Source organism: Pelophylax lessonae, assembly GCF_965119305.1.
Source record: "Pelophylax lessonae genome assembly, chromosome: 1".
In the NCBI taxonomy this organism is placed as follows: domain Eukaryota; kingdom Metazoa; phylum Chordata; class Amphibia; order Anura; family Ranidae; genus Pelophylax; species Pelophylax lessonae.
Window position 1 is genome coordinate 861690482 of NC_138768.1, and position 14556 is coordinate 861705037.

The 14556-nt window shown below is 43.1% G+C and overlaps 1 protein-coding gene across 1 annotated transcript in view; it reads right to left on the reverse strand.

The window, feature by feature from the left end:
• Window positions 1-2573: 2573 nt before the first annotated feature.
• Window positions 2574-14556, reverse strand: part of LOC309550086 (proteinase-activated receptor 1-like) — a gene marked incomplete at both ends in the record, with an annotated part of 46820 nt that continues 34837 nt past the window's right edge. The window contains one exon of the mRNA XM_082250548.1: window positions 2574-3598. Within this exon, the coding sequence (XP_082106674.1) occupies window positions 2574-3598 (1025 nt within the window). The remainder of the gene's footprint in view (window positions 3599-14556) is intronic.

A 14556-nucleotide genomic window follows, 5' to 3' on the forward strand; every position in this document is an offset into this window, starting at 1 on the left:
TTGAACTAGCACACAGGAATAGCCCACCACTTTTGTTTTTACTTCATGTCCAAAAAGTTATACCACATCTGTCAGAACCATTTTGTAATGGAACCGCGACCAACACTGTGTTTGTGGACTTCCATCACTATACAGCTTCCTCCAGTCTTGAACATAGGTATCAGATATTTTAGCCACCCCCATATAAAACTAGACGGAACTTAGCTTGTAGAGAACTGGAATCCACTCCTTTATTGAACAGTCTCACACACAATATATATACAGCACAGGAAACCATCCGCCTCCTGATCAAATTACCACACCAGGTCAGGTGCCTGATTACATTATCATATCCCGATGAAATTGTGTACAGAAATATAAGTAACATATCTAAAGAACAACCAACACAAACAGTATTCCACTTTTCCCCCAGTAACTAATAGCTGACAATGATTCAATCAACCTGAGTCAATTAACAAGCAGACTGTCGTCCTCGAGCTCATGAAATACAATACACATTATCATAAGTGTAAATACAGAACGCACAGTAGATAACAGGTGAGTAAATCAGCATATTCAACAATGTAATGGTATAGTAATAAATGCTATTACTCACTGCGCATATCCCTATTGGAAAAACACTGTGTTAAAGAAATTATATAATATGTAGGTGCATCCACTATACGTGATTGGATTGCTGCTGTGGATAACCCGAAGATATAATGTAGGATATTGGTAATGTATAAAATATTACCCACAGCACATTTCCTGTTACAATAAATAGTGTAAATAGTATGGTGAGTTATGCTGTGTTAATGTGACTATAACAATCAGTGCAGCAAATTAATATATGTACACATAAATATGACACAATAAATAATCCGATATTACTGAAAAGTAAAAAATTGCAAAAATATCATAATAAAATCTTGAATGCAATAATGTGCAAACTGTGCAAAGTGGAAGAAGTTCAAAGAGTTATAAGGTGCAAAAAGTGATGTCCATGTAGTCCAAATAATTTATGATGGTTATCCCAACTGGGTAAGCTAGCTTCAATGACGATGTTCCAAAATAACACTTTGTGCAATAGTGGTGACACCCTCCGTGCTCCTGTGTTTGGTGAAATAAGAAATGCAAACTCACAAGATGGTGTTGACCCCCAATACCTTACGGTAAGTGGGTCAATAAGGCTTGTAGGTAGATGTCCAGCGGGGGTCCCAGCCGTCCGTGCCCGGGTGGTCCTGGATCCTCCTACAGGTGAGTGTTTTAAAACACAAATATCGCACTCCTCATGGTGTAGTAAGTTAAAAATCCATATTTATTTTTAAAAAATGTATATGTAAACAGAGATGCGACAATTGTTTAAAATACAGGTATGTATAAAATCGTTGGTACGGGTATAATATAAAAAGACCACTACGGGAGCCCTACGGGACGCAGTTCTGCTGTCTCCCGCTTGATGCACTGGGCTTCCGGCTATGGCGCAGTATGATGCGGTATGCGTTCCACGTACCAGCCTAGAACGAAGCTACGTGCGGCTCAACTTTGACACGTTTCGTCATCAAAAATTGACGTCTTCGGAAGTTCGGATATTTTATACATTACCAATATTCAACAATGTATGGAAGACAGGTGGCTGAGCTGATGATATTAGCATCTGCTATGAGTCGGACTGTGTGTCTCGGTCTTCCTCCAATCAGTGCAACTCCTCCACAGTTAGTAAGCACCCCCTAGGGCAGTGATGGGGAACCTTGGCACCGCAGATGTTTTTGGAACTACATGCTCATGCACTCTGCAAAGTAGTTGAGCATCATGGGAAAATTCGTTTAAAAACATCTGGGGTGCCAAGGTTCGCCATCACTGCCCTAGGGACACACTTAACCCTTTGATCGCCCCTAATGTTAACCCCTTCCCTGCCAGTGTCATTAGTACAGTAACAGTGCATATATTTAGTACTGATTACTCTATTAGTGTCACTGGTCCCCAAAAAGTGTCAGTTAGGTGTCCAATTTGTCCACCGCAATGTCGCAGTCCCACTAAAAATCACTGTTCGCCGCCATTACTAGTAAAAAATGAATAAATAAATCAAAACTCCATAAAAATATTCCTTCGTTTGTAGACACAATAACTATTGCGCAAACCAATCAATATACACGTATTGGGTTTTTATTTACTGAAAATATGTAGGAGAATACATATTAGCCTAAATTGATGATTTTTACATTTTTTTGGGGAAAGTTTTATAGCAGAAAGTAAAAAATATAGTTTTGTTTTTCAAAATTTTTGCTCTTTTCAGCGCAAAATATAAAAGCCATAGAGGTGATCAAATACCACCAAAAGAAAGCTCGACTTGTGGAAAAAGAACATAAATTTTATTTGGGTACAGTGTTGTATGACCGGGCAATTGTCGGGTAAAGTAACGCAGTGCCGAATCACAATAAATAGGCTGATCATTAAGGGGGTAAAACCTTCTAGTCCAGAAGTGGTTAAGGTCATTCTTTAGGCTGAGCAAAAAAAAACTAGGTCCCAATGTTTGCCCATTTCTGTCTGTTGGACAAGATGTACTGTACAAGAAACAGCATCAGATCCAAGCTCTACATAATAGGGGCAGACGTCTCCCCACTTGTTGTTTTTGAGGAGCTATCTGTCTGTTTATAATCAGCTTTGGTTTTGCCAATACACACTAAGCTCCATATGTACGTCATACATTTTGAAGACGCAAAATAATAGATAACAGGGTCAAGACAATAGCTAATGCTACTAATAGCGGCAGAGATGACGTACGCAAAATACATAGAGTCTCCCAAAAGATTATTAAAGTTCAGATAATTAATTAAAAAGAAGATGTTGGTGGGGCCAAAGCAAATAATAAATTCAAAAAGTACCGTGACGCAAAGGAACACGGATCTGGACCTTTTAAAGGTGCTTTGAGTTTTCGGTGAGCTCAGACTTCGAATGGTTGCAGCGTAACAGAACGTTGTAATAATAAGAGGCAACAAAAAGAAAATTGAAATACAAGCAGTGAAATAATGAAAGAAAAAGCTCTCAATGACTGTATACCCCAATATGTCATAGCAAGTTGTAATATTAAGTTGGTCCACGTGAACAGTTAGTTTTCTTATAAAAAGCGGCACAGCGCTGGCAATGGAAACCACCCAGATGAGAAGACAAACATGCCAGGCTCTGCTCACTGTGCGCCATAAGAGAGACCGTATGGGATGGACCACAGCCAGGTACCGGTCTACGCTGATACCGGTCACAAGCAGGATGGAGCAGTACATGTTGCAGTAAAATGCGGCAGTGACAAAGCGGCACATTCCTTCTCCCATCACCCAATTGTTTCCTGAGAATCGGTAAATGATATTAAAAGGCAGCAAGATGACGAAAAGAACATCAGCCATAGCCAAGTTCAACATGAACACCACTGCTGGTGTCTTCACTTGAATTTTGAACAGGAATATGATGATTGCTGTTATATTTAAAGGCAGCGATAGGAGGAACACAACCGTATAAACTGAAGGTATAAATTTAGTCAACCAAGGGTTGAAGAGAAAAGCCAAGGATTCATCTGAAATGGAGGTCTGGTTGTTTCCATCATTAGCTTCATCATCTTCAAAATCTAAAAAAAAAAACAGACAAAGACATTAACTGAATAGGTAAAAGTATTATATTATCTATGCTACAATGAAATCTCAAACATGAAACAAGGTACTGTCCCACAGTGGCCTGAGGCTGTAAGGAGAGTACTTCTCCAAGATAAAATAAGAGCTACCTTTTGGGTGGATGGCTCTTTGTGGTGGGCATCCATCAAAGTTTAAAATGGGCTACCTGCTTGAACTGCTATCAGAATTTGGTTGAACTCCTATCGGGGGTGTACTGTAACTAGAGATCATGGGGATCCATAGCACAATTTGATGGGATCCGTTGCTGACCTTCCTATTGTCATTACTCTTAACATAATGTATGCCTAAAGCAAAAATAAGTAGTAGGAGAGCTGTCAGTGCTGTGGACAGAAGTTGTTAAGGGAAAAGAGAGGCATTAGTGCAGGTAATTACCTTTTAGCATTCATTTTTCATCTTACACTTCTGTCAGTAGGAGTTCTCCAGTCTTTTTCAGCATTTCAGATCTTAGGAAGTCCTTCCATCCCTTCCACTGCCACAGCATGCAAGAGTTGTAGTACCAATAACAATCACCATAACAATATTTAATATTATGACATAATTGATAAAAGATGGACAACTACTCTATAATAGGGATGAGCTTCGATTTCGAGTTGAACATCGGGTGTTCGTGCGTTTGCTGAACACACGAACAAATGAGGCAGTTCGCGGGAAATTCGTCCACCTAAATGCACTACGCAATTGCAGTGCATTAAGTGTTTGTGATTGGCCAAAGCATGCACCTTGACCTGTATAACAGTACATACAGTTTTTTGGTGCAAAGCACCCGTGACCTGCGCTCGGAGTGGTGTAAACTTTAGTCCACCTTATTGAGGTATTAAGAGCCTGCTGCAGCAATACTGACATTTCTAAAAAAAAAAGAAATGTAATTTAAATTTGCTAGTGGCTGTAATGTATTGTTGGCTCCCGGCAATACAGATAAAAAAAACATGAGAAAAAAACGGCGTAGGATCCCTCAGTCCCTTCGGGTTTGGTATGGATTTGGATCTGGTATGCCAATTTTGTAAATAAAAAAAAACGCGCTAGCGTAAGGTGCAGGAACGAGCCCTGCTGTTAAAAAATTTGATACAAAATTCAAATCGCATGTACTTGTCATACAGGTGCAGAAAAATTGGGCCTTGGGTGTTGGTGGTGCCTGAACAGCCCAACCCCTCGCAGTTACTCTTGCTGGGCGCAGGATCGGGCCCTGCTGTTAAAAATTAGATACAAAATTCAAATCGCATGTACTTGTCATACAGGTTCAGAAAAATTGGGCCTTGGGTGTTGGTGGTGCCTGAACACCGCAACCCCTCGCAGTTACTCTTGCTGGGCCCAGGAAGGGGCCCTGCTGTTAAAAATTTGATACAAAATTGAAATTGCATGTACTTGTCATACAGGTGCAGAAAAATTGGGCCTTGGGTGTTGGTGGTGCCCTAAACAAAAAACATTGTTGGAAGCTAGCATAATCAAGATTCAGAAATAGGATAGGCAGCATATGCAGTCTTCAATGGATGCCATATCCCTAGCAAATTCAATCAGTTACATCAGCATCAGAGGCTTAATAGCTGCTGTTTATCCAGGACTGATTCATTTTGATAACTGTTAGCTGGTCAACAGAGTTTGTGGACAGATGCACTCTTTTATCCATCACAAAACCTCCAGCAGCACTTAATGTCCATTCGGAAAGCATGCTGGAAGCAGGACAGGCCAGCAGCTCGATTGCATATTGAACAAGTTTTGGCCAGTGGTCCATCCTCAAGACCCAGTAACCCAGTGGATGCTCAGTTGTAAAGGTCTCCAAGTCTGCTCTTGCCCCTAGATAATCCTGCAACATATGATGGAGACGCTGCCAGTGGTTGCTTAAACCTAACAGCCCTGGGCGCTGAGGACTAAAGAATTGTTTAAAGGCATCAGTCAGCCAGCCGCCTTCTCCACCGCTCCTCCTTTGGCAGAACGATGCCTCAGAAACTCGTCCAGAGAACGTTAACTTCCCAGTGTCTGGAAAAGTGTTACACAAATTTTTCTTCAAAGCGTCCTCAAGATGTTTTACCCCCTGCTCCCTCTGTGAAGGCAGGATGAGCTCTGCAACTTTACCCTTGTAACGTGGATCAAGAAGGGTTGCCAACCAGTAATAATCCCTGTATGTTATCCTCTACATCCATGCTACCACAATCCCCCTCCTCCTCCTCTGGTCCTTTCACAGGCTTTGCAGAATCAGGGAGCCCATGCAGCGTAAGTTTGAGGAGGCATGTGATTCTCGTCCTCTGGGTCACTAATGATGACATTGTCAGGAGCAACCTCTCCCCAGCCACGTATAACTCCTGGGGTTTCTGGGGAATAAAAACCCTCCCTTGACTACTGTATGTTATCCTCTACATCCATGCTTCCACAATCTTCATCTTCCTCCTCCTGCGTGTGTTGTGGCTCGGCAGGAATGTTATCTGCATAAAGGTGGCCTTGTGAAGGAAGGAAGTTCTCCTCTTCCTCCTGCTGTTCTGCCTCAAATGCCCTGTCCATGATTCCACGAAGCATGTGCTCCAGCAGGAAGACTAGAGGAACAGTGTCACTGATGCATGCATTGTCGTGGCTTACCATCCTTGTGGCCTCCTCAAATGTTGACAGGACAATGCATGCATTCTTTATCAGCAGCCACTGGTGTGGTGAAAAGAAGCCATGCTCCCCTGAGCTTGTCCATGTGCCATACTCACACAGGTACTCATTGATGGCCCTCTGCTGCATGTGCAGCCGCTGCAGCATTGGCAATGTTGACTTTCACCTGGTGGGCATGTCACAAATGGGGCAGTTGGTGGGCAGGTTGAATTCCCATTGAATGTCAGGTAGCCGAGCATTGGCATTGTATGACCGCCTGGAAATGACCACTGACTTTTCTGGCCTCTTCCACAGGCTCCTTGTCTACAGCTACTCATTCCGTAGCCTCACCATCATGCACAGAGGAGTCACCTGAGTTATTTGATCATAGTGTCAGTTACATGATGCTGGAGGATGTGCAGCAATGTGATTGCTCCCATGTTGGTTCCCAGGTTGAGGAAGGGAATAACGTGAGCCTAGATAGAGGGCGTGACAATGATGGACAAGAAACTAGCAGTCATGTTGCCACAGCTGCAACATACTGCCAAGTTTACTCTAGTGATGAAGAGGGAGGGGATGATTAGGTCACTGACTGTACTTGGGTGCCTGAGAGAATAGAGGAGGAAAGTGAGGAGGAGGAGGAGGTGGAACAACTCCAATGAAGCAGGATGTGCTCCAGGGGCCACCCTATTGCATCACACCACAGAGCTCCACAGGGGCAGGGTGCTGCTAACGCCTCGCTGACTTCCAAAAGTTCATTGATGTGGGCTTTTTTCAACACATGTGCAGTAGACCACAGCAATGCTGTTTGCAATCTCTGTCTGAAGAGGATCAAGCGTTGGCAGAACACCAGCCGATTGGGCACCACATGCTTGACAAGACATATGACGACCTGCCATGCAGTCCCTTGACAACAGCACCTGAAGACCAACATCATGAAAAAAGCATACTTCACCTTGCTCCTTATCTTGGATTTCTACCCCTACTATACCTCATTAGGGGTGAGCTTTGTGTTTCATATCGAATATAAGTTCAACTCGTAAAATCGGCTGTTCGCCCGTTCGCCGAACAAATGGGCTTCTTTGCGGGAAATTTGAGCGCCCACATCCATAATGCACAGCGCGCTTGCAGTGCATTATGTGATTGGCCAAAGCATGCACCCTGACCTCCATGCTTTGGCCAATCAAATCATCTCTGCCATGATTGGACAAAGGAAAGCTGCTTGTGTATATATATATATATATATATATATATATATATATATATGCCATTTGAGTTTATAAATATCAGGCCATTCAGTATCTATCAGTCAGTTCAGTATAGACCATATATTGCTATCTACATATATATAGGCCACTTGAGTATATATCAAGCCATTCAGTATCTATTGGTTGGTTTTGTATAGACCATACATTGCTATCAATATATATATATATATATAGGCCAAATTAGTATATATCAGGCCATTCAGTATCTATCGGTCGATTCAGTATAGGCCATACATTGATATCTACCAGTGAGGTGGATGGATTATTTTGGCAAAGGAGAAGTGCTCACTTACACAGATTTAGACAGATTTGTGAACAATATTTGAGAGTAATAGGCCTTTTGTGTACATAGAAAAGTCTTAGATCATTGAGTTCAGCTCATAAAAAATGGGGGCAAAAACAAAAGTGTTGCGTCTATAATTTTGTTCAGTGTATTTAATATTTTATCAAACTGCTGCATCCTCTGGCGTTTCACAGTAGCGCTCATTTTAAGCATTATTCCTCGCATGTACACTATATGTGAGTTCCAAATTGTGAAAAAAATTGTCAACGGAAGAAACATTGTATTAAAAAAATAATTTTAACTGATCTTGGAGGTGAGAGGAACAGGATGGGCTGTCAAGCATTTGAACATCATTTCTCCGGAGTGTTAAATGCCTGCCACCACTTATCTCCCTGATCAGAACAGAAATAAGTGCGTGATCAGGCCAAGTTATGTTTTGGATTTCTGATTTTGTAATCTTTTGAAGAAGCTTTTTGTCCACTAGAAATAGGTCAATTCGGGAATAAGAAAGGTGTGGCTTGGAGAAAAACGTAAATTCTCTCGTGGTGGTGGCACTTCTACACATCATAGAGTTCTGAAGAAAGTATGAAGTTGGCCAAGGATGGGTGCCTAGATTTGTTGGACAAGGTCGATGATATATCTAAGTCCACATCTAGCACTGCATTGAATTCCCCACTTAAGAGTAGAAATCCTTTCCAGACAGAGTTGATCTTTTTCCATATTTTATGTAAGCAGGAACGTTGTTTGTAATTGGGGAGGTACAGGTTGACAATAGTATATGTAATGTTGTCAATTTGAAATACTAATATGAAGAAAAGGCCAGAGTCATCAGAAATGGTTTCCAGAGGTTTAAAAGCAACAGTATCCTTCACTGCGATCAGGACCCCACGTTTCTTTTTGCTCATACTTGACACAAATATATGCATTAATCGCTTGTGGGAAAAGTTTGGCGTTTTCAATTTGTTGAAATGCGTCTCTTGTAGACAGATGATATCGCTGTGAAGAGTGCATGTTTCTCTCCATACAGAATGGTGTTTAAAAGGGCTGTTGAGGCCCCTTACATTTAGGGAGGTTATTTTGAGCGGCATAGTATAGATGGAGGTACGCGGTGTGTGGGTTCACCTGTCATCGAGTACCCGAAGTGAGGTTAAGTGTGCTTGTAGAAAAGTTCATCTGACATGGATATGGTAATTGCGTAGTGTGTTGAACTGGCAATAGAGCAAACGTATATCCAAATGGAGACGTTATCGTTGATTGTAATAGGCGGTAACAGTGTACTAGTGAAAAATTTCTCTAGCGCAGCAGTAAGGTACAAAAATAGTAAAACTCGAACCAAAAGGTTGCATGGGACCCAACGAAAAAAAATAAACAATAGCCAACTGTGGCTATTAGCAGAGTCATTGTAGAAAGGTAGCAGAACTACAGAAAGGTAGGCATTTACTACCAGAGAAACGAAAGACTGCGAATTGACTATCGCTGTATAATCAATTGGGGTAACAGTTAATATGTGTACAGTGAGTGCATGACCGGGGCTGTTGAAGTATGCCTGTGAACTAGCTTAACCACTTGCCGACCGCCGAACGACTATCTACGTCGGCGGTCAGCCCCTCACAGGCAAAGTGACGTAGGTCTACGTCGCTAGCCTGTGAGGGTCTAGGGAGCGAGTGCGCACCGCCGGAGGCGCGCTCCCGCGTGGTCACGGACCCCCCCGCACGTGTGACCGGCGGACCCGATGTCCGCCGGTCACTCTGCGATCGTCGGGGGAGAGGGGGAAAGTTAGGCGGCTTGTGTAAACAAGCCGCCTGTCATTCTCCCCGGTGTATGAATGATGATCATACGGTTCTACTATGTAGAACCGTTGATCACTGTTCATACATCTGAAGCCACAGCCAATCACAGTTAGAATCACGCCCCTAGGGACACACATAGCCCCTCCCTCTCAAAAAAGTTAACCCCTTCACTGCCAGTGTATTTTTACAGTAACAGTGCATATGTATGGCACTGATTACTGCAGTAATGTCACTGGTAACCCCAAAAGTGTCAAAAATGTCAGTCAAGGGTCCGATCTGTCCGCCGCAATGTCGCAGTGCCGCAAAAAAAATCGCAGATCGCCGCCATTGCGCGTTAAAAAAAAAACAACAAAAATAACAAAAATCTTTCCCTTTGTTAGTAAACGCGATAACTTTTGCGCAAACCAATCAAAATACGCTTTTTGCGATTTTTTTTTACCAAACATAGGTAGCAGAAAAAAAATTGGCCGAAAATGTTAAAAAATTTTGATTTTTACATTTTTTTTTGGGGGGAATTTCATATAAAAAATGTGAAAAATATTGCTATTTTTGCAAAATTTACGCTCTTTTTTGTTTATAGCGCATGATCAAAAAAATCGCACAGGTGATCAAATACCACCAAAAGAAAGCTCTGTTTGTGGGAAAAAAAGGACGCCAAATTCGTTTAGATACAGCGTCGCACGACTGCGCAATTGTCCGTTAAAGTCACGCAGTGCCAAATCGCAAAATACCCCCTGGTCAGGAAGGGGGTAAAATCTTCCGGGGCTTAAGTGGTTAAGGTGCATCAAGTAATCATTTCTTCTCCACCCCTTACAGTATGCCATTCTGGATCTTGGTGTTGAGCACTGGTGGAGCGGGCACTTTGTTTGTCTTGGGGATCAAGAAGTTTCCACCTCTTTATTAGGTTTAGACCCTCATCCAGAGTTTTGACTTTATAATCTTTTTCTTATCTTTTGTGATGATTAATTTCAGAGGATGGCCACATTTGTATGGTACGTTGTGACTGTGTAGGGATTTTGTGATCGTGTTTAGGTTTTTCCTGTGCAGAAGAGTATGTTGTGATAGGTCAGGTCAAGAAGCCAAGTGGGCATATTGCTGGAGCATTTTATCCGTGTATCTTGTGGCTTTCATAAATTGCTTTTTAATGTGGTAGAAGTGGATTCTTACCACTGTATCTCTGGGCAGGTTGTCAGGAATATGCGGCAGTTTCGAGAGCCTATGTATGCAATCAATTAAAGCTCAGAAGAGGAGGCTTCAGGAAGAAGAGTAGATAAAATCTTAGTAAAGTAGGCCCTCAGGTCGACATTTTGGAACTGTTTCCAAGATACCACGTATCTTCACATTCTTCCGCCTGGAGAGATCCTCCAGGTCAGCAATTTTGGATTGTAGCCATTACACTTCCTTATTTTTTTCTGTATGGGCATCTACAAGGTCGTTAAATGTTTCAGCAAATTCTCCCATGCAGTTTTTATATGGCTAACCCTGTTGCCCAAATCTTGTAATTCCCCTTTTAATTGGTGCATCAAGGATGCCATGTCAGCTTATAGAGAACAACGTAGAGACACAAGCATTTCTTTTAACGTAGTGTCCATTACAGGCTGATTAAGGCCCCTTTCACACTTATGTGACCTAAAAGCCATGCGATTTTACCTCAAATTTGCCGCAATTATGTGCCCGCAACTTTACTGCGATTTTACCGCGATTTTTCTGCGATTTTGACTGGACTTGAAGCAATGTCTATGTCTTTGGACCTCAAAACGCATTAAAATTGTCCCAAAGTAGTGCAGGGACTACTTTGAAGTCGTTGGGACTTGAAGTCATACAGATATGAACGGTACTCATTGAAAATCATGGAGTACGACTTGTCATGCGACCTTGAAGTCCCAAATCGCAGGACAAGTCACACAAGTGTGAAAGGGGCCTAAGTGTGGGGAAGGCTGAGATGGAGGGATGTGTGCTGTTAAAATCCTCTATTGTAGAGAGTGTATGATTAAGTGCAGTTTCTGCTGTATCCTGTGGGGCCATCATGGGCCTCGATTTAGCTGGGCTTGATGAGGGTGTAAAAGCTTGTGATGAATTTGTTTTAGTGCTCTGGGTATGCTGGGTGCTGCAGCCGCTGGCTTCCTTCTCTCCTCCATCCCCACCATACCACAAAGCTGCTGACAGAGAGCTGGTGCCATCTTGGCTGGTGGAGCAAAGCAGGGGCGGGAAAACTCATCTTCCTGGGTTTCCCCCACTCCTTTCTTCGCTTGGACATGTTCCCGTGGGTGAGGGAGATTTCTGGAGCCGGATCCCTGGGTGAGTGTTCCAGAATAACAGCCTGTGTGCCCCAGTCTGCTCTCTATGTGCAGAGCCGCTTTAGCGAGCATCCAAACCATTTGACTGCCAGACACGCCCCCCCCCCCCCCTTTATAGGTAATTCTTTAGTCTGAATTAAAAAAAAAGATCCTGGTGTTCTTTCTTCCATGGACCACAATATAATGAGAATTTTTTCCCCCCGCTGTCTACCAGTGTATTGGGGCATACTTCTTCCTGCTGACTACCAATGCAAGGAGTATTCATCCTCCTACTGACCATCAATGTAAGAAGGCATTCTTAATCCCACTGACCACCAATGTAAGGAGGCATTCTTCTTCCCACTGACCACCAATGTAAGGAGGCATACTTCTTCCCACTGACCACCAATGTAAGGAGGCATACTTCTTCCCACTGACCACCAATGTAAGGAGGCATACTTCTTCCCACTGACCACCAATGTAAGGAGGCATACTTCTTCCCACTGACCACCAATGTAAGGAGGCATACTTCTTCCCACTGACCACCAATGTAAGGAGGCATACTTCTTCCCACTGATCACCAATGTGTAGCCAAGTGAAGACATTGCTTCCAGAATAGTTACGGCTGACATACTGTTCTTTTAAATTGGTTGCTTATTGTGGGTTTCTCCTAAAAGAGTGGTGTGTTGGATTGTGGGAGATGTAGTCAAAAGGAGGACGAAGACTGTGGAAAGTGGGTTGGCTTGAACTATACTCCCAGGGAGCTGCAGGTTCCGCGGAGGATTATGGGAGAGCAGATAAATAAGGGGTGGGGTAGGATGTTCGCTCTCTTGCCTCAGGGACTGCGTGTGGGGTGAATGAGCTGAAGACCCGCTGTGGGGAGCAGAGTGAGCAGAGGCCATGGCCTAACATGGAAACACCTGGGAGAGGTGGCGGATGTCACTGAGGAGTGACTGATCCAGTGCGGAGACACCTGGAAGAGGTGGCGGATACCACAGAGGAGCAACAGGCCTGGTGCGCGACGACTGCTGGACAGAAGTGAGAGATATCCAATTGTAGTGAGCGCAGCAGCTCACGGACAGAGAGAAAGGGCCTGTGACGCAGCACAGAGACAGGGAAGGCTTTGATATAGCGAAGCGGTTCCCATAGGACACTTCTGAGCTTGGATAGTGCGTAGCAATCCGGGAGGCCGCCTCTTTACACATATAGCGATCTATACTGATTTTATCTGAGGCAGAACCTGGATTACAAATACCCCCTTTTCCCTTTGGATTACAAATATCATTCGTTGAATGATTAGAGTTCCTACTGCCGGCGAAGATTAACAAGGCCTTGTCAGGAAGAAACTCATTTAGTTCATGGATAAGGGGGCCCCCTATAGGTGATAGAGTGCACTCTTTCAGGTTAAGATTGAAATGTATATGCAGCTGAGTTAGTTAGACCTATCTATAGTTAATATAGCGACAAACGTCTGATTGTCACTCTCACACATTAATAGGAGAAATTGCATTAATACTGCATACATATTCAAATATTTCTTCAGTTAGATATTGTTATATCTTTTCATAGTTTGTACTATTGTTACATGGGATTCTGAGTCTTGGGCTTCACAGTGATTCTGAGACTTGAAGATTCAGAATACAACTGTTGCTCTTATTGCTTATATTTCCTGCTGTGTTGAAACTATATCTGTTTTAACTCCTTCTCAAGTCAGTAAACTGATATATTGATATTCAAGTGTCATTATTTTTTCTCTGAACTACCATGTCACAACCAATAGTGTCTAGCGGGTTGGAGGTGCCTCAGGGTCAAGGGAGTGTGGAGGAAACAAACATACTCAGCAGCCACTGTGGGGGTCGAGCTACAAATGTAAGGAACATGCTTCCTCCTACTGACCACCAATGTAAGGAGGTATTCTTCCTTCCACTGACCACCAATATAAGGAGCATTCTTCCTCCCACTGATCACAAATGTAAGGGATATTTTTCCTTTCACTGACCACCAATGTAAAGGGTATTTTTCCTTCCACTGACCACCAATATAAGGGGCAATCTTCCTTTATTTGACTGCCAATGTAAGGAGGCATTCTTCCTCCCACTGGCCACCAATGTAAGGAGGCATTCATCCTCCCTCTGACCACCAATGTAAGGAGGCATTCTTCCTCCCACTGATCACAAATGTAAGGGATATTTTTCCTTTCACTGACCACCAATATAAGGGGCAAAAATCCTCCTTTATTTGACTGCCAATGTAAGGAGGCATTCTACCATGTCACAAACAATAGTGTCTAGTGGGTTGGAGGTGCCTCAGGGTCAAGGGAGTGTGGAGGAAACAAACATACTCAGAAGCCACTGTGGGGGTCGAGCTACAAATGTAAGGAACATTCTGCCTCCTACTGACCACCAATGTAAGGAGGCATTCTTCCTCCCACTGACAACCAATGTAAGGAGATATTCTTCCTCCCACTGACCACCAATATAAGGAGCATTCTTCCTCCCACTGATCACAAATGTAAGGGATATTTTTCCTTTCACTGACCACCAATGTAAAGGGTATTTTTCCTTCCACTGACCACCAATATAAGGGGCAATCTTCCTTTATTTGACTGCCAATGTAAGGAGGCATTCTTCCTCCCACTGGCCAACAATGTAAGGAGGCATTCGTCCTCCCTCTGACCACCAATGTAAGGAGGCATTCTTCCTCCCACTGGCC